This window comes from Poecilia formosa, unplaced genomic scaffold (genome assembly GCF_000485575.1).
Source record: "Poecilia formosa unplaced genomic scaffold, Poecilia_formosa-5.1.2 Scaffold71, whole genome shotgun sequence".
NCBI classification, from domain to species: domain Eukaryota; kingdom Metazoa; phylum Chordata; class Actinopteri; order Cyprinodontiformes; family Poeciliidae; genus Poecilia; species Poecilia formosa.
In genome coordinates, this window is record NW_006800010.1 from 1,150,315 (window position 1) to 1,170,718 (window position 20,404).

The 20,404-nt window shown below is 38.7% G+C and overlaps 2 protein-coding genes across 32 annotated transcripts in view; both read right to left on the reverse strand.

Annotated features, from left to right (window-relative positions):
• Positions 1-14: 14 nt before the first annotated feature.
• Positions 15-3,110, reverse strand: LOC103140442 (uracil nucleotide/cysteinyl leukotriene receptor). The gene is made up of 2 exons (XM_007555594.2): positions 2,674-3,110; positions 15-1,359 (listed from the first exon to the last, which is right to left on the reverse strand). The coding sequence occupies exon 2, from the start codon at positions 1,344-1,346 to the stop codon at positions 435-437; it is 912 nt and encodes a 303-aa protein (XP_007555656.1). The 5' UTR covers positions 1,347-1,359; positions 2,674-3,110; the 3' UTR covers positions 15-434.
• kiaa1217 (KIAA1217 ortholog) overlaps positions 3,103-20,404 on the reverse strand; it is a 120,905-nt gene continuing 103,603 nt past the window's right edge. For 15 of the 31 annotated variants that reach the window (XM_016673152.1, XM_016673155.1, XM_007555598.2 and 12 more), the window contains 11 exons: positions 15,948-16,078; positions 14,877-15,024; positions 13,957-14,452; positions 12,596-12,794; positions 12,237-12,502; positions 11,787-11,942; positions 11,381-11,503; positions 8,616-8,696; positions 6,858-8,510; positions 6,215-6,346; positions 3,103-4,598 (listed from right to left, as the gene is read on the reverse strand). In XM_016673152.1, the coding sequence (XP_016528638.1) occupies positions 4,062-4,598; positions 6,215-6,346; positions 6,858-8,510; positions 8,616-8,696; positions 11,381-11,503; positions 11,787-11,942; positions 12,237-12,502; positions 12,596-12,794; positions 13,957-14,452; positions 14,877-15,024; positions 15,948-16,078 (3,922 nt within the window). In that variant the 3' untranslated portion in view covers positions 3,103-4,061. Of the gene's footprint in view, positions 4,599-6,214; positions 6,359-6,400; positions 8,511-8,615; positions 8,697-11,380; positions 11,504-11,786; positions 11,943-12,236; positions 12,503-12,595; positions 12,795-13,956; positions 14,453-14,876; positions 15,025-15,947; positions 16,079-20,404 lie in introns of those variants that run through there. The other 16 variants (XM_016673165.1, XM_016673164.1, XM_016673172.1 and 13 more) reach the window with 13 other exon arrangements.

Genomic DNA, 20,404 nt, shown 5'->3' on the forward strand with positions numbered 1-20,404 from the left:
AATTTAACAAAAAAAAACAAACAAAAAAAATAAGTTGGTGGTTGCTATAAGACAATAGAACATTTGAAGGCGAGAAAACCTTTTGAATACAATCTAAAGCTAAGAGAGTAGGCAGAGCTTTAAGTTCCTTGGAAAGACCATAAGTATGTCAAAGTTTCATTTTCTTTAATTGTTTTTTTACACTATGAGGTTTGAAGATACACTCTGACTGTTGAATGTAAAGAGACTTATGCATTTCATCTAACATCAGTCAAAAGTACCACAAAAAAAGCATATCAAACTCTTTACATTCTAGTAAATGTTGTACAGATATGAAAAATAAAAATATTTCTCCAAAGTTCTCTTTGATGTGTTAAATCATAATTACAAGACCTTCCAATCTGTAAAATGTCCAACTATAAGACAGTCATTCAGTAAGAATTTTACTTTGATGCTTACAGAGAAGGTCTCCGAGTTTTAAAGAACAGATGAAGAAATGTATTCCTGTAAGCTTGGTTCAAGAAGAAATACATGACGGGGTCCAGTACGCCGCTGATGCAGCTCAGTGCAGATGTGATCTGATTGGCTCTTTTCAATGACAGTGACTCCAACCCCTCAGCTTTACTTTGACTGTATATCACCCTGCACACGTGATAGGGAACAAATGCAAACATGAAGTTTAGCACAACGAGTACGATCATTTTCATAGCTTTGTCTTTCACTGGACGCTCTTCTTGTTGTTTCAGGTTCCTCAGTTTTAGGAGAATCACTAGGGAGGTGATAACTATGGTGGTGAAGGGAATAAAAAAAGCAACTATGGTGGAGATCATAGCTTGGGCTGATTTTTTTTCAAGGTACAACATGCTGCAGTTGTTAGCCGAGTTGCCTTGGTGTTTTTGTGAGAAAAGTGTTGGAATCATAGACACAATGACTATCACCCACAGTATGGTCACGCCTATATGTGCATGCAAAGGCTTCCTTACCACCTGGGACCTTAGAGGTAAAGTCACAGCTAGCAATCTGTCGAGGCTGATGAAACTCATCAGGTAGAGGCTACAGTACATGTTCAGGTAAAATAGAAATCCTGACAGCCGACAGAGGATTACTCCAAAGGGCCAGTGGCTGCCAGACAGGTGGTAAACTATGCGCATAGGTAAAATAAGGACATAGCAGATGTCTGCAATAGCCAGATTTCTCAGGAAGACCTTGGAGGGTGAATTGCCCTTCTGATGACAGAATGCCCACAACGCCAAGGAGTTCCCAGGCACAGCAATGATGAAGATCAACATGTAAAACACGGCGAGGATAATATCCCACGGAGGCAATCTGTTGGTCTCATTCCCCGTGGAAGTATTTTCCTGTGTCATGGCAAGGACCAGTCTAGTGCAGGGTAAAGCATAATATGTAGTCAGTGATCATCACAAATTATCACATCTTAAAGGTTTGTCTTAATAAAATAAAAGCCTATAAGGTGTTTATTTTTGTTGTTTTTTTGTGATTATGGCTACAGATAATGGAAAAAAAAAAGTTTCTCAAAATATTAGAACATTGAATGAGAAAAATAATAATAAAAAACTTTTACTACAAAAATATTTGCTTTTTAGTTTTAAAATGCTCAATGGGCTGGGTATTAGGTTCTTATTCTCTGTACCCCAGGCTTGAACTTCCTTTAACCTTAAAAGTTGCCAAAAGTATTGAGATGCCCCTCCGAGTTACTGAATCCGGGCGTTCCAATTATTTCTATGGTTATCTCTACAAGTATTAGTGAAAAAAATGGGTCACTTTCAGGAGCTTAGTAAACTCCAGGATGTACTTGACATGCCATCTATACAGTTAGTCCATTGATAATTGTTAGCAGCATAGCAAAAAGGAAGCAATTATCAATAAAAGGAACTTGGTCACATTAATCACTGAGCATTGCTGAGAAGTCATAAGCTGTCTGCAGATTCAAGTCGCAAACCTCCATACTTCATGCAAGCTTCATATTAGCTGAGGAACAGTGTAGAACAGATGCTTCCACATCTTACAACAGCAAGTGCTACACAAATGTCGACTGTAAAGTTTGGTTTAAGTCACCAATGGACTCCAAAGAAGCGGAGACAGGTTCTCTGAAATGAGGAGTCACACCTCTTTGTGTTGCAATGCAATGAGCAAAACAGAGTCTAGTTGCCAAGAGAATGAGATTTACCTGATTGCACTGTGTGTGCTAAGTGTATAATTTGGTGAAGGGAGGATTGTCTTAATAAAATTAATCTGCACTAAGACCCTTCTCATGGCTCTGATTGGTTGTTTCTAGATAACACATATGTTAACTAAGGTTCACACATATGTATAAAATCAAGCATCTAAATGTTTCTGGCAATAAAATGTATGAAGATAATGACAACTATCAAAAGGTCACTTGTCAAGAAAGAAGGAACTCATCGGTTTCCTCTTTATATAACCTACAACTTTTACTTTTGTCGTTTGCCTTCCTGAGAGTTACTGTGATTAAAGGGTGACGTTAACTGTCAAGATAATTTAAATATCAAAAATTTTCTAGCAGTCTAATTGTATATGACCTGGTTAAATGTGCGAAGGTTATTAATCACAAGGTACAGCCTTCAAACAACTGTATAGCAGAAATAAGTACAGAAAAAGTAGCAAATATGCAAATATTCTTCGGACTATATTTAAAGTCTCCAGTAATCTTACCTGTAGTTGTAGTCGGACCCCGTTCTAAAATATGCTCACTAAGAGTGGAAGACTTCAGTGTGTTACAGGAAAACTGATCGTCAAGCAGAAGTGAGAAGTCTACAAAAATGGTTTGTGGCGTGTTAACCATTATGTTTACACACAAACTCACACACACAAGCACACACACACACACACCCACACACACAGGTTTACCCACATGTACACACATTTCCATGTGATGCATGAAGCAAGACAGAAAACATGTATAAAAAAAAAAACTAATAAATTCAGTGCACTAGAAGCATGCAGGTCTTTATTTGTGTTTGCTACTCCACCAAACGTTTGCCTTTAAGCACATTGTTCATTTATGTCATGACTTAAAGCTTTACAAAAAAAGAGGAAGAAAACCAAAATATTTACAAAATCTACTTGTGCAAACATATTTTTGTCTCTTTTACATTACTCTCCTAAAATATTTCAAAGGCATGCATACAAATAAACTTTGGTATGTTAAAAAAAAACACTACTTATTTTCTTAGTAGAAGCATTTACTGGTATGTACATCTCGTTGACTTTGTTTTCAGTACAGATCACATGAACAGCAACAATACATGTTAGCACAACTTTTGACCACTGATGTCAGCCGTCACACCAAGAAGAGCCAAGTAAATTTTCCAAAAGTAGATGATTGTAGTTAGGCATGAAGCAAGTCAGTATACAACCACTTTGGCAAATAGGCACAATAAAACGAAAACTTGTGTTAATGATGAGAACAGCTGCTATCTGTTAAAGAATTTGGCAGTTCATGACGGTGAAAAATAAGAAAATACTCTTGAAAACTAAGTTAATCGTGAGTTTTCATCATAAATTCTGTATAAATTCATTAAAGGCTTTTACATTTTGTCTTGAATGTAAGAAATATAGAGGATTAAATATACTACTTAATATATTTCTCTTTTTCCCAAAATTAAAAGAATTTATATGATATGTTGATTGCAAATTAACTATATATTCCCTATTCATAACTACTGCAAAAAAATATAGATTTTCACCACAATTAAAAACTTTCAATTCAACTACAAAATCAATCTACAGTTATGTGAAAGAGTCATTAAAAACAAAATTACAACATAAGTCATAGGGTTCACCTCTGATGCAGAATATGAATCCATACAAGTGTTGTTTAAATCTAAAAGTGAACTGAAAGAAAAGGAAAGGAGCTGAAAAGAAATAAACAGTGCGCAAATGCCAGTGTCAAAATATAAACAGAGTGAGTGCATTACTTTAATAATACTTTCAAATGATAAAAAAAAAGTTCAAATAACAGAAAAAGCAACAAAAAGTATTACATGGAATATATTCAGTTCTACCTGCTGTGCTGTAAAGCACGCTTGGCGATAATGTGGCTAAGTTGTGTCCTTAGCTGCTGTAGTTGTTGGGATGGAGGATTTGCTGCTGCTGCCGTTGTGCGATCTGTAGCTGGTGAAGCTGGGGGTGTGTATGGTGCGGATGCTCTTTCCACCTGGCCCCAATGGTGTGGGAGACAGAGGGGAGGGGGAGGGGGAGAAGGAGGAGGAGGAGGAGGAGGAGGAGAATGAAGAGGAGGAGGAGGACAGCACTCGACCATTCTGAGTCTGTGAGGAGAACGAGAGAGCTTTACCTGTGTGTTGTGAAGGTGCAGGGAGTTTGAGGGATCCGTTAGACAGTGAGGGGATATGGGATGAGGGTAGGGAACCGGAACGGGGGGTGTGAGAGGACTTTGTCGCAGAAGGAGGAGCGGAAGAAGACGGGTTAATGGGATTAGTATTAGTAGCATCTGAGTTTAGCGCAGACTGGGAGCTGCCTTTCACAGAGCTAGGATAAAAAGCAGGGATTTTAGAGACGGGTATAGTAGGGGGAGCAGTTTTATGATCCCCTCCCACTCTTTTAGCACTTCCATTAGCCTGCAAACAGATGCCAAAACAGATACTGGTTGTCAAAAAAAAAAAAGAAAACTGGTCACACAACACATGTAAAAGGCAAGGCGACGTTAAAAAAAACACAAACTAAAGGTTATTCACATGGACAAACAATATGGCTGCACAAACAATAACATCAATAAGGCAAACTAAAAGATACCAAAAACATACAGCAAAGAAAATAAGAATTGAACACACAACATTTATCTCAGTCAATATATGTCTATTGGGCCTGTCACCTTGAAATGCACACCAGTCGTCAGGAACAACTCAGGCAATCAACATACGCAAAGAAATCAAAACAAGCAAGCCCATAAATAATGTTTTTTTTTTGTTATATAAAAGATAATTACACAAGATAGAACTATTAAACATACTAATTTAAATTAATTAAATACTTATAAAGGTCTGTTGATACTGATAACTTCAAGGTGTTTTTTGCACAGAGAAACAAGATGGACGAGGTCACAAGTTCTTCTCTGCATTCTGTTCTTTTAAGAGATTTTCAAATGACTTTACAACACAGGACACAACAAAGTGTCTTCAGTTGCGTGTCTGGGTGAATGGATAAATGACTGTAGTGGAATTGCTTTGGGGGCCTTTGGACTTGATAAGGCGCTATACTAGTACAAAGCCTTTGAGGCTTCTTCACATTCACTGTAATGCAGACGGCAATGGGAGAGAGAGAAATAACTTAACTGAGAAAAATGTATGAAGTGCTTAATACTTATTTTGGATGCTGTACACAGAAGTTCCGTTTTTTTTTTATTATAGAAGTGAGAGACATGTTACCGAAAAAGAAAACACTGTAAAAATTAGACAGCATGATGCCAGACAGGAGCGTCTCTGTGTTAGAGGGATTGTTAGGTATTGTGAGAGGCTGTTGAATAAAATTGAGAAGGCAAAGAAACACTCAAGGATCTAGAGTGAATAGGGAAAAAGTGTTAGAAGTTAGAAGGAGTGGCAGCAGAGAGGACAAATGTGGATTTGTACTCCACTGAACAGATGGTGCAATGTCAGTAGGTTATACCAAGGTCCTGACGGCAAGAAAATGCATCACCGTGGGGTTAAGGAAGCTGAGCAGTGATGTCGGGTTTGAGCAAAGTTGGAATATAAGAAGAGAGGAGCCAAACAACAACAACAAAAAAAAAGTTAAACCTGTGGTTGAACATTGCCAGAAGGATATTAGGATTTGGCGACACTGTTAAGGAACTCAGCTGTGATGGAGAACTGGAGGTGTGATGACAACTCAGATGAGGATAAGACAGGAATCCACTTTTCTTTGCCTTTCTCCATTTTGTTTTTGTATAACCACCAACACAGTGAAAACCATGAGCAGTGTGGACATGCAGAAGCATACAGTACAGTGATGTTATGGGGTAACAGTCAACAGTCAAACATGCCTTTGCGTCTTTGCAGATTCGAGAGAAACAAGAACAGATCCACAGTTGCCACCATTGTGGCTTTCATTTTTTATTTTCACTAGTGAGATCTCACGGCTTTGGTAGTCTTTTTTTCCCCCTCATATATATGCTCCATGCTTTCAGTAAGGCATGACCTTAATTCTGCTAGTCTCCGGTAAAACCCTACAATAAAACTACCTGTCGAAACTGCCTCTGAGCGTCCTGCAGTTTTTGCTGTTTTCCAGTTTTGTCAGTTGTAGCCGGCGACTGTCTGGACTTCGCAGACAAAGGGACCGGCATCCGACTAGTAGGGGAAGCGGCACTGGAGTTCTGCAAGGGGATCCAAACGAAAAACAAAACAAGAAATAAAACAAAAGGTAGAAAAAAAAACAGACCAAAACAGGAAGTATGAGAAGTCAAAACACAGGAAAAAAGTTCAACACCTCAAAAAAATCAACACCAATAAAAGACCATGCATCCAGAAGGACCATAAACCTCAAAGGCAGTATACATAGTGCATGCAGTTGAGAATAAGTAAGTAACGACCATCGCGACAAAGTCTCTGATGATCAGTGCACCACTTGCTGAAAACCTCAGAGTTTTAGCAATGAACTGCAGGAGAAAGATGGTAGTCAGGCACCCAACAAAATGCCACCCCGATCATGTCACCATGATTTCACAGTGGCAGAGAGCCACCAGGGTTACTTTCAACATTTCTGAGCACCTGTGGAGTGGATTAATGACTTTGTAGTTTCAGTGGTTAGGGTTGGAGTGAAGGTAGGTTGAAAAGTGAAATAGAAGGACCCAAACTCTCCTGGAGCAACAATAGCTAGAGAGAGACCTGTTGTATGCTGGTGGGTACACTGAGGACTGTGGTGGAGGTGCTGGTGGAAGAAGGGGTGACAACAGGGCGAGGAAGGAGCTGAGGTTTTGTCTTCTTCTGCAGCAAGCTTTTACTGGATACTTTAGGCCCATGCGCTCTAGAGGTAGGGAGAGAGGAAGACCTCTTCAACCCAACCACATCAGATTCTTTCCCAGTTCTTGCCTTGGTGTCTTCGGTGCTGACTGACTCCTCCGGGGAGCATGGTCCCATTTCATTAATAGTTGTTTCCAGCTGTTTGATGGTTTGTTCAAGACTGTCCAGAGTCTTGTAGGCATTCTTCCGAATCTCATTGGTTCTGCAAAGGGCATCTGAGTTCTGGTCTGTTTGTGTGGTAGACACTGATCCCTTGGTGCCCTCTGCGAAGGATTTTGAGCGAGTGATCTCAAATCTCTTTGCTTCCCTGTGCTGCCGAACCGTACCATCGAATTCTTCCTCGTCTTCATACACCACCACTTGTAAGGTTTTCTTTCCAGACTTGGTGCCTGTGCGAATTGCTTGTGTCAGTGCTGCTAGCTGTTTCTTTGGGAACTTAAATTTAAACTTCTTCTTTCCATCTTGCTTGGCATCTCCATTTGTCTCTGTGTTCATTCCACTGTCCATTAGTTCAGATATTGAAGATGAAGATGAGGATGATGACCCTGTGTGCTCCGCAGTACTCTGCGTGGAGATGATCTTTTCACCATCAGCGATTTCTGCACCACCAGCTCTTACTTGCAAACCAGTGCTTCTTTCAGTGTCGGACTCCTCACTTTCTTCATCTATGCGTTCTTCTGCAAGCATTCTCTCCAGTTCTTCTTCACATTCAAATATGGTGGACAGTCGCTTGTAAGCTGAGCGGATATCCATTGGCTCATCAAAAATGATGATGACAGGCTTCTTGTTGAAGCCATTGTCTTGTGGCATAGTGGGATCGACTGTGGTGTTAGCTTTGTTTGATGCACTGCCAACTGTAACTGTCTGGACACTACCCTTCTTGGCGCTGACCAGTTCTTGGTACTCGCCACAAGAAAGCGGCTGAACCTTTTTGTTAGTGATCATAAATGCAATGTCTGGTGGCGGGGGAGCTTCCTCTCCAGGTAAGTCAGGGCTAAGACTGGCTCCATGATCACCATCATCAAAATTATCTAGAGTCAAATCACGTTTCTTACTTGCAGTCTTTCCGAGTCGCTGAACTTTAGGTACCTCTTTTACAGGATTGCTGGTTGTGGGTAATATTTGCTGAGGCTTTGTATTTTTAAATGAGGAAACATGCTCCGAGGCCTGTTTGGTTTTCTTTTCAGTGTTTGTTTTGTTGAGTTTCTTTTCCTTCTGTACTTCTGCGCTAGTCTTCAAGGATTCAGCACGCTTAACTTGCTTTTGTGGCAGTTTGAATCCATTGAGTCCAGTGGGTTTAGGTGATATCGGTGGGGGTGTAACAGGTGGAGGTGATTTTGGTTGTGGAGGCATCTGCATCTGCAGCATCTGCTGTTGCTGGCTTGGAGAATTGTCATTAGCATTGACATTTGACACCTGTGATAGAGGCTGTGAGGGCTCCCTGTGTTCTGGGGTGTCTTCCAGGCCTGATGGGGGTGGTTGATCTTTAGGAATCTGGCCAGTCACATAATATATGACCTGTCAACGGGACATTTAGAATGTAGTATTACTCTCAAATCCTTAAACTCTAGAATGAATATTGAATGAATTGACAGAGTGTTAGGTACAAACAGTTGTACGTACCCCAGGGCTTTGTCTTGTAGTTGTGTTTCCATTTTCATCTGTGTCAGGATCTTTATCCTCTCGACTTGGTTCTGAGCTCTGCTAGGACAATGTGTGAGGGAATAATATTACTGTGCAACTGGTGTACCAGGTTGCAACAGATCACCTCTATATCAAAAAACAATATTATTTATCTTCTATGGGTCAGTGACAAGATATTACAAAGTCTTTCTGAATTTGCTTATTTTATACAGAGGGGGGAGTGCTAATTTGATTTGGTTGTCATCATGTAGATAGAAATGAACAGTCTCTTTTTTTTACAGTTTTATTATATAGAAGAGGGAAATAATGTTAACTGTTCTTGCTGTACTTCACACAATATTAGTAAAAAAAACAGACGGATAAAACGCTGGTGAAGAGACACTAACTTCTAGAACTTTCAAAGAGATACTTGTAAAAAATGCTAAATTTCTGTGCCCTTTATCACCAAACAGAATAGATCTGTACACGTAGAAGTGAGTGAGTGATTACTTCTTTAAAGTCATAATGGAATGACTTTTTACCATTCCAAATTGCTGCCAACTCAAAATCCTGTCTATCATGTTTTAAGTAATCAACAACAACAGTTTGGTCTCTCCCAGAAACTAAGTTGAATCAGATTTTTTTTTCTTTCTTTCTAATACTTTGCAATCATTTTGCTTTGTCATTGGCAAAATGATTGTGATTCTGTCAGCTGTGCTCAATGTAATACAAACCGATGTCGAACTTTTATATAATCCGTTGCTTCTAAGATTTAGTTGTTAACAATATTCTCCAAATTTAAATAAAACCACAACTAAAAATAGAGACTGTTCATTTGAAAACCAGTTGGGTATGTAACTTATTGTGATCTGAGGTTATAGATTAATAATAAAATCCTTATTTCAGAAACGTTTTGACTTTGGAACATAAACATTTTATTGTCCAAATTTATTAATGGCACTTAGCTATAGAGTGTAACTAATGTTTTATAAGATGTTTTGATGTCATTTCAGAAACATTACCAAAGGTTGTTCAAAGTTTACAAACACATGCTTACACTCATCCTACGCCACACTAACATTTGTGTTTTACAAAAATCACTTAAACAGTTAGTTAGGATTTGTTTAAAGTGTGATCCTATAAAGTTATCATTGGTCACAATTACCTTTCTTGTGATGCAAAGATAACATATTACCAGTAGCTATTTGGAAAAGTAAATTAATCCTATGAGTAGGAAGCCAACAAACTAATCCAAAGAGCAGTATGTCAGTCTGCCTCATCAGGTGATGAGCTGATAATTTATCAGTCCTTATCACCAATCTGGAAAAGCAAACAAATGAACTATCAAGATGTAGATGGTCTGTTTGTCATTGAATAACATGGGAGGACTTATGTAATTTAACACTACACCATGCCTGCACCTGCTCTTTGCATATTGGTCTAATCTTTGACTCTTACTGTAAAATTTAACAAAAGAAGACAGGTTTGCAATATTTTCAGGCCTCATCAGGCCGGTGTAGGGCCATATCCAGGGCCAAGTCTATCTATAACACTTTTAGAGACATCTGTTTTATGTGAGCATGTTGAATTTAGGCTTAGTGTTGCTGATCAAAAAGTTTATAGCCTGTTGTGCTTATCAATAGTTACTATAAAATAGGGGGGAAATACCTTGCTGCTAATAACAGCTGTGTTTTCCTTTGTATTGGCCACTCACACATTTCCTACCAAACTAGACAAACTGGTTGAGGGCTTCACTGACAACACCAAGTTCTTTACATTAATAAATGCAATGTTAGGCAGCATAAGTAATCAAGTAATCATATTTTGCATTTGGGGTGGGTCTAAACTATCAATTAAACTTAAAATTTTAAATCCACTGCCTTTAATGATGACTTATAACTTGTTTTTCCTATACTCCTGTATATGTTGCCATGGTTTCACTGATTATTTGTTCTCTGTCTGACTTGCTTGTTAGCCTTCCAGTACTCTTAGGACTTATTTCATTTGCAAAAAGCTGATGGTGATATGATGTATTTCTGCTAAAGATAAACAAATAACTTCACACAATTAACTCTTTAAATATATGTTTGAACACATCCATATTCCTCAGAAAGAGTTTTGTCAGAATAATAAACAACATAGTTGCAGCTGGATTGGATAAATGTGTGAAACTTGAAAAAGCAAATTGAGGTGAAGTTGTGCAAAGACAGAGAGATTGGGAAGTAATATCTCAGAAAATAAGTGGGGGACAGGAGCATGCAAAGTGGCCAGATTGACCTCTGGTGAACCAAGTCTGCAAAAACACATTGTGTCTACAAATGTAAGTTTTCTGAAGCGTCAATCTGTAAGTTCCTTTTTTATATACTTAATTTTTCTGTGAAAAAATGCCAGTAAAAGAAAGACACAAGACAATTTAATTGCCCATAACATACAAAGTACATTACAGGTCTTTATTCATTTAGAAGAAAAGACAAGTGGTAGTTAAATCTTGAAACAGGTCATACAAAAGACACACCAGCTCAATTTTATGCAGACTTAATCCTGAAAGAAACCAAAGCTGTGGAATCCAGCAGAATCAAACAAGGGAAGGAACCAAGCCAGCAAGGAAAGGAGTTTGGTGGAGACAGCTGCTATAGGTTTCTCTCAAGCCAAAGCGGGAGCACAGGGGTTGTAGAAGTGTTAGGAAACAACAGGCAATTAGTGCATCACACAGCTGGTGGAGGCAGGCGGTTAGTTGGGCAGCTGCACGGCGGCACATGTGTTACCTTTTTCTCTTTGTGGGGCAACAAATTCCCTGGTCTTAGTTCTTTGATTTGGGGTTCAATTCGATTGGTGGGCTCAACCAAATTTTTTATCCCTAGATCCTTAACTGTGCACTTCTGGAAAACCTGAAGGTTGGAGACAAGTCAAAGGGATACGGGGGGTGGGGATAAAGATTTTTTAGGGTGGGATAAAGACTTGTGGGACCACAGCCACAGCTGTACCAACTGTTGTCAGGTGACAAGGAGGATCCTTTGTTTTGGCACCCGTTAGCACCCAGCCGTTGCCACTTCCAATAAAATCAACGACCGCAGGAAGAAGCGATAAGCAAAAGGCACCCAGTAAGCAGAAATCAATAAACCCTGCCCATATGTTTGCCAGGACATGTGTGAGTGTTCACATGCATCTAACCTGAAGCTCCGCCATGATCTTGTCCCCTTCATCCTCCTCTTCTCTGTTAACAGAAGCAGTGTCAGGAGGGGGCGTGATGGGCTTCGGCTTGGTCTCCGGAGTAGCCTTTGTGGGCTTGAACTGAGGGGATGGAGGAGGAGCATCTTCCTCAACCTCCTGTGAAAAATCAGTGAATCAAACTACTTCACATTATGCAGCATAATTGATATAGACAATGGATGGATTTACATGCAGCAAGTATTTGTTAAGTGTCACTAAGCTAATAATACAAAGAAACATGATGTATTACAATGACGAAAAATTGAAGAGGGCATGTTATGTACTTTTAAATGAATCGATACAGAGTTTAAAGTGGGTTTATCACTTAAAGTGGATATATCAACAGGTTGTACAGCCAGGAAACCTGTATATCTATCTTCAGTAATTTGATATGACATCAATGTGACCGACCTGTGCTGAGATGCTTTCCTTCCGAGTATAGACCACCTCTCCAGAACGTGTTGTAGTCATGCCTGAGTTTGAGCTGGAGAAGGTTTTTCTTGGAGGTGGCGGTGGTGGGGACTTGTTTGATTTGTCAGACCCCTGTCTGGTCAAATTGTCAGTGGCTGCTGATTTAATGGCAGTTTTTGAAGATGCTGGCTTGATAGATTTCTCCAATAAAGGCTTCGGTAGTTTATCAGACCCCTTTTTGGAGGGTTTGTCTACTAGAGACTCCTCTGCAAAACACATTATTCAAGCAAACAGTGGTAAGTAAAGTGTTATTATACATAAAATGACTCAAGGAAGTTGAATGCATGTTTTATTTGTACCTGATGGTGACTCAAAAGGGCTGGGAATGTCTCTATGTTCTACTATGCCAGCAGAGGGCAGTATTTGGCTTTCCTCCACCTCTAAGCTTGGAATTCCCTTCATCATGTTGGCCTGAGCCTCTTGAAGGATCTTCTCAAACTCTTTGCCATCATATTGACCCATATTCTGCCTTTTCTCTTCCCATTCCTTCTCAGCTGCCTACAAGAAAAAGATAGAAGATAAAAAGTCTCTAAACTTTTTAGAGACTGCATAAAGTGCAAGACAATTGCCAATTTAATTGCACTTTCTGCAGTGCATAAAGTGCAATTACGACCAGCTAACTGGTCAGCTGCTTAGATTCTAAACTTCTGGGTGGCTAGACATAAAAAATAAGACAGCTAGGTAAATAGACAGCTAGATAAAGCTGTCTGCAAAAGTATTACACCCTCTTAAACGTTTTTTGTACTTTTTGTCATTTTACAAGGACAAACTTCAATGTATTTTAATGGAACTAACCAAGACAAAGCAGTGCATAATTGTAAAGTGGAAAAAAATGATAAATGGTCCATAGACTTGGATTCAGCTTTTCTTTTTGTACTGAACCATAATCAGTTTTAATCTCATCTCACAAGAGCTGCTTCTCCCACAAATTCGCTGTTGCTCAAAATGACAGATTGTCCCTCTTGATTTGTAGTTCTACAGCTGGCACAGTTACCATTCTGGGCTGTTTATTGCGAGGGGTTCAAAGTGGAATAAAGCATGTTTAAAGTTCAGAGGAAATTTAAAAATATGACTAGGCAATTGAAAGACATTATTAACAATACCTAAACATCATCTATGAAGATGAACATATGAGAAAAAAAAGGTAAACATAAAGAATTACAATTATAATAAATGATAGTGGTTTCATCCTAACTAAAGTATCCAAATATTTTTATCAAGCCTGGTGGGGGCGCAAGTAAAGCCTGGTTGCCTGCCAGGCTTATAATAGACCAGGGGAAACCCTGCTTATCCTGATTTAAAATATCCACAACATTATTTCTGATGTGTCTGTTGTGTTCCTTGGTCTTATCAATATTCTCTAAGAAACATTCAAGGTCTTCAAAGAACAGCTGTATTCATGATGAAATTAAATGCACACAGCTGGACATTTGGTTGCACTAGATCTAGGCGTTTTTGAGTGATAGAAATTAAACCAAAACAAGTCAAAATTGAAAATCATCTAGTCTTTTTCTTCTGTTTTACAAGTATGCACTACTTGATGTTGGTCAGACATATAAAATCACTATAAATTACTACCGAGGCTTCGACTATTATGTGACAAAATGTGTAAAGGTTCAAGGGTTGTAAACTGTAAAATATGGGAAACAGCTGAACATACCTCAATGGACATAACTCTGTTTTTGCTTTTCTCCTTGGTGTTCTGGAGCTCCTCTATTACAAGATCCTGATGAGGAGCACTGTTGCCATTGTTCACCAGATTCCCATGAATCTTCTTGAGGCGGGCAGGACTTGGTGGATCTGAGACCGACCCTTTAGGAGAGTCCCGGTCTTGAGGCTTACTCAGGTTAGGACTAGGAATCTGAGTAGGGCTTGGGGTGAGGGGAGGACTGGGCTGAGCTATGAGGGCTGCAGATTGCTGGGACTGCTGCATGTGAACTGGAGAACTCCGGACATGATGGATGACCACTGGGGAGGAGGGCATCACCTCCGATCTTACGGTGGAGCTCTGTGCCTCTGGTGGAGCTGAGGAGGAGGTGAGCTGGACTGATGTTGATGGAGCTTCTACAGCGGTTTCTGCAGCTGGTTTGTGGTTGACACCTACTGAGGCATTGGTGGAAATATCTATGCCTTTCTGAGACCCCTCGGTTGCATATCTGCAGAGGAAGGAAATGGTATTTGAACTGATGTTAAAAACACTACAAAATAAAAAATGTGTGAAGATTTTCTTTTTTTACACATGCAACTCATGGGTGAGCGAAAAGCCAAGACTGAGCTTGGTACATGTGACATATTAAAATGGAAATGAGGTGCTACAATGTCCACTAAGTTAATTCGCTTATTGGTTCAGTGAAGGTGCTGAAAGGAAATCTAGCTGAATCCTGGATTCACACAGAGTGACCTCTTTGATGGCACGGAGGCAGTATAATCAAACAGCACAATCTCCACACATCAGACTTCTGCGAGGAGCTCTGCTGAGGTCTTTTTGATTTAATCTTGAATTGCCCCCTCCCACACTCACAGCATACTCCAGGAGCACCTGTTCACCTCATTCCTACGTCAGCTGCATTTTCCTCCTACCTTCTCAGGCTGCTGAGAGTATCGGTCAGGCTCTTGACCCGTTTTAGCATGCTGTCGAGTTTGTGAGGCTCTTCCTTCAGAAATTTAACAGCCTCCACTTCCACTCTGAGCACAGCTCGCATTCTGGTTTGCAGGGCTGGAAACTCTCCTGAGGAAACAAACATGCGAAAAATGTAAAGTTTTTTTTTAAATTATTATTATTTTTTAATTGCAAGAATATTACTTACTATGCACACAGAAAAATATAAATGTTACAGATTAGCATGATGACATCTGTCATGGTGATTATGTTTTCTTAACTTGGTTCCTGTTGAATCACTAAAATTCTGTTTCAATTTAATTTCAGACAATTCATCTAGATTCAGTTTAAACTAATTCAGTGTCACTCCACTTGTTATAGTTTAGTGCAATTCAGTTCAGTTCTGTTAAATTAACTTATTTCTACTTACCTTAGGTTCATTTATTCAATTAAAGCTTCATTTATTTTGTTGTGGTTGATTTAAGTTTAAGATAAATAAATTAAATTATGTCCAAATGTATTCAGTTCAGTTGAATTGAACTTGATTTGCCAACTGCTGGCTCAGCTTGGTTAAATTGATTTACTTTCATTTCGGATCAGTTAGATCAGTTCGGTTCAATTCAATAAAATTAAAGGAAATCAAAGAAATTCAATCCAGCAAGCAACAAAAGGGAAGTAAACGCCTCCAACTGAAATTCAGTTGCATACAATTCAACTCAATACTAGTAATGAATGCTCTGCACATCTAAGACAGCCCTGTTTATGTCAGATGTTATCCAATCACAAATAATGCATAGAAAGTCAGTTCATTCCATGATTGCTCATTTTAATTTATTATCATTAATATTTAGCAAAGTCCAATTTGAAAAGGTTTTCAAACAGCAGACACTAACTTACAGTTGGTAGTCAGGTATTGCCAGCTACTGCCTGGGAATGTTTTAGTCCTACAATTGCTGGTAAACTCACCAGTCGATTAATATTTATGCTAGAATGTGGCTAAAGGGAACTAAAATGCTCTTTGTATTTTTGTTTTTGTTTTGTTACCATCTTACCTTTGAGGCCAGCCAGAGACTCTCCCACCTTCCTCAGAGTTACTGCTCCCTCCTCTACATCCTTTAAGGTCACCACCCTGGTTGTTGTTGCTGAATCCGGTTGCAGCGATGCTACATATTGCTCCAGCTCACTGTAGAAACAGCAAGAAAGATAAATAATTGATTTCATAATAAAAGTTAAAAGATTTTTTTTTCTCTTTTCATTTAAATAGTTCATACACTTTTTGTGCTGTGAGTTTCTGCTGTACAGTTCAGAAAAAACAGAAATAAATAATAAATAAATGTGTAGTATATACACTTAGCAAACACCAGGGGGCATGGAGCGGTATTTTATCTCACACTAGAGGAGAGGAACAGAGGAGAGCGTAATTACATGGTTCCTAGAAAAGGAAATAGTAAATTGAGTCTATAACATGTTCAGAATATTGACAATAATCATCACCCAACATTAAAGGCAACATCCACACTATAATTATTGCTTAGACCCGACTTAACCAAGTCCAACTCCAATACCGCAAATGTTTACACACTGATTGAGGGCTTATTTGTGAGACGGCAACTCCTCACATTGAAAATGTTTCACCAAGCCATTTCAGAAAACTCTTAAAGAAAGGCACTAAATCCAAGGGGAAAATGTGCTGAACGATAACATTGTGTGACAAGTTGGTTTGCATGAGAACTGCTAAAATGGTGTTTCATTGTGGTCACGTACCCTTGAGATACACCCTTTTATGGAGCTCCCCAGTGGGGACAGTGAGTTGAATGCCCGACTATGCCAAGGCCAGCTGGTGAGAGGAGTCATGGAAATTGTAGCTGGGAAAACAGATTTCTCTTTTGTATCAAGGTTTTGCCTAAAAGTTTTCTCTTTCTTCTTGCTTTAATCCTTCTCCTGTAAAATGTAATTATTACACTGGCAACATTTTGAGTTATATATTTTTTTCTTTATTTTTAAAACCTTTTAAGAGAGAAATAAGTAAAAAGTGAGATTGTAAGCGTTTCAAACCGCAGTTTCCGACTAACCCTGAAGCAAAATAGTCCTAATTGCCACACCTTACTTAGAGTGACAGAAGTCACGTTTTGCTAACCTACAATTGGCGTGACACCCCATCCGGTCCTTCTGCCAGGTTCTATTTTAAGAAGGTATAAACTGCTATCATTGGACTTACATTGCCTTTCAAAATACTTTCTCAAGGCACTGTAAGTCCAGAGATAGAAAGTGTAGTAAATAAACAAAATACATGAGATAAATATATAGCTATTGAACTTTTCCCCAATTTTTCAAATAGCAACCAAAAACTTGAAGGGTTTTATTTTATTTTTTTCCCCTGACACATCAAAATAAAGTACTGCATAAAATGCAAAGTGAAAGTTAAATTGTACATAGAAATCTGAAAAGCACAGTGTGCAAATGGGTTTAAAACCATAAGTCAACACTTTGTAAAACCACCTTTTACAAAAAGACTAAATATGTGTCCATTTTATTGCAATAATAGCTTAAGCCCAGCCACATTGGATGGAGAGAATATATAAACAGCTTTTTTTTTAGCCCTGCCACTGATTCTCAATTGGATTTAGGTCTTGAATTTCACTGGGCAATACCAACTCACGGCGGGGCTTTGATCTGAACTGTTTCATTGTTTGTTTAGGGGGTCTTTGACCTGGTCAACTGAAAACCCTCGTCACAAGGCTTTTACAGCCTCTAACAGGTTTTCTCTGTGTATTTAATTACATCCAAGTTCCCATTAACTTTGACTGGCTACCCTGTCCCTGCTAAAGAATATCATCCGTACAACATGGAGCTGGTGCCACCAAGTGTCACAATAGATGTTTTGTATTCAGGTTGGTTTGCAGCCACAGTTTTTTGCATGTAGGAAAAAAGTCTAATTTTGGTTTAATTTGAACAGACTATGGCCGTCAAAATAATTGATATGACTGTATAATTAACGCTAGATAAAATAATTATCCAAAGAGGTTCATTTGAGACACTGATGTTTCAGAGGAACTTAAATGTCGGTTAAGCTCCTGAATCTGTAGCATTGAAATGTGAAACCAACGCCATCTGTTTAAAAATTAGCGTCACAAACATGAACAACCCAGTGACGGTGTTCTGTTGGTTCATCAAAATACACTTCCCAAATACAAAATTGTGAATCTCACAAAACTCTGTCTACTGTGGTACGAATGAATGCAGGAAAATGTTGATCAGTTTGCTACTAAAAAGTGAAGCAAAAATCAAAGCAGTGCAAGCTGCCCTGCTGCTGTAGTTGATCACTAAAGAAAAATATTATACAAGATTACTAAAAGACAGTAATTGTAATATATCTGCGTGGACCAGATCCATGTTAGGGTTCCATGTTGCATGGAATGACTCTTTGTCCCTTTATAGTAAAACTTCTAAGTAACAACATCAAATTGACTGGTTAATGGAATTACACACTGGCACACTAAATATATGAAATTATAATAAAAGAAAATATCTGCACAAGTGACTCAAGAGTACATATTTTTCACTTTCTCTCTCCACATATGTTAACTTATCAACTGTTTTGCCAAACAGTGAAGTGTCATTTTTTAAAATTATATATATTTTTTATAAATAAGGCCTGAATTCTCCACTACTTATTGGTTTTGCCCCAATTTAAAAAGCCCCTCCAGGGTAACCACAGGCCTTTCGGCTGCTATTCTGATTATTGCTCTGCTTGCCCCATCTGTCAATTTAGGTGAATCGCCATGTCACAAGTGGACTAGTTACTACAAGGTGTTTTGGTTGCATTGAATATTTATAAGAAAAAAATAAAACACAAATTTCCTTTTGCATTAAGATTATGTGACAAAAGAATTCCCAACAAATTACATTGCGATTTGTAGATGCAACATAATAAAATGTGGAAACGTTCAAGAGCTATGAATAAGTTTGAAAGGCTCTGTGCTGATTAAATACAGAACTTTTTGTCCTTGCATTGCAAATGCATCCAAATAAAAAGGATTTAAATAGGGATCCCTGTTGGCATGACGAGGCAAGTGAATTAAAATAAGAGCAGGGTAGTCAGTAATTACCCTATTGTTCTTTGCAGCCTCAGAAGCACAGGCACAGCTTGCCTGTAAAAACCTGAGCTGCAGAGGGTTTTGAGGGTGTGGCTTGTTTAAGAGTACAAGACTGAATGGCTCAGGTGAGCTGAGGAGGATGAAACCTTCTGGGGGATTTCCTACAAGTGGAGCAGCACTGACTGGAGCTGCATGGGTGTGTCTGCTCTCTGCTTGAAGACTTGTAAAAAGCATTTGATGCAGACACAATGCAACTTGTGTGTGTTTAATTTGGGCTTATTTTGAACTGCTATTTACCAAGGCACTTCTAAAAGTTTATAATGTGGTAGGGTTCTCATTGTGTTGCATCAGTTTTTTTTTTTTAAAACATGTTTTAGGAGCTGAAGGCAAAATTTGGATCTGCATTTTGAATGGCTGACAGGACAGCAGCTCAGCTACTTCGCCACCTTGACATTCTATCATAGATTTGTGCATATTCAGGTTTTCAGGGATTGGTTTGAGATTATCTTGCTGAAATTCCCATGTGTTCCTTGAAAAAGATGCTGTCTGGAAGGTAGTATTACCTTGCCCAGTATGCTAATGCACTTCTGTGCCATCCAAGGATGAGTCAGCTTCGGCTCTGAAGATGTGCTCTTAATGACTTCCATAAAGGAATTCAAATTAGATACACTATGCAAAAGTAAAAAAAAAGCCTCCAGAAGGCAGAAGTATCTTTAGCTCTTGTTCATGTTTAGCACATGATTTTAGGTTTACACCTTAAAGCATGGTGATTTTTCTGGAGTGTGATTTTATTTTCATTTCACTGAATTAGTTGATAATATTTTTCAAACATTTCCAGTTTATGCTTCCTACTTTACTGAAATCAGTTTATGGCCAGTTAAACATGCAGGTTCCAAGTTAAAGTGTCTTATGAACTGGACTAAACTCAGCTTTACAAGAAGGCACATTTAAAACAAAAAGTTGACCAAATTACTTAATAGATGACGAGGAACTACACACATAATGTTACATTGAAAAATGACATTATTGTGAAAAATAGTGTTAAAAGTGATAGTATGCATCACAAAATGAGAAAATGCAATGAAATCAAACATTATGCAGGAGCTCAACCATTTAAAAACACAATGACAAAGATTTTTAGAGAAGATTTAAAAATAGCAAAAATACAGCAGATCTAATGGGCCATAGCAGGCTGTTCTAAAACCTGGAGGGTGTTTTCCCAAAGGCTCAGTCACCTCTGGTTTTTAACCTAATCTTTGGGATTTATAGAAGTTGCTGATTTGCTGAGCGAAGCATCCTGACTGGCTTATGAAAGTGCAGCATGTCAGTGAGATGGTGTGGTGCAAAACTACTGGGCGCATTTTACCACGTTACAACTAAAAACTTCAATGAATTTAAATGGGATTTTATGT

Excerpts from the sequence above, each read along its gene's own strand:
- LOC103140442 (XM_007555594.2), bottom strand. The coding sequence starts at position 1,346 with ATGACACAGGAAAATACTTCCACGGGGAATGAGACCAACAGATTGCCT.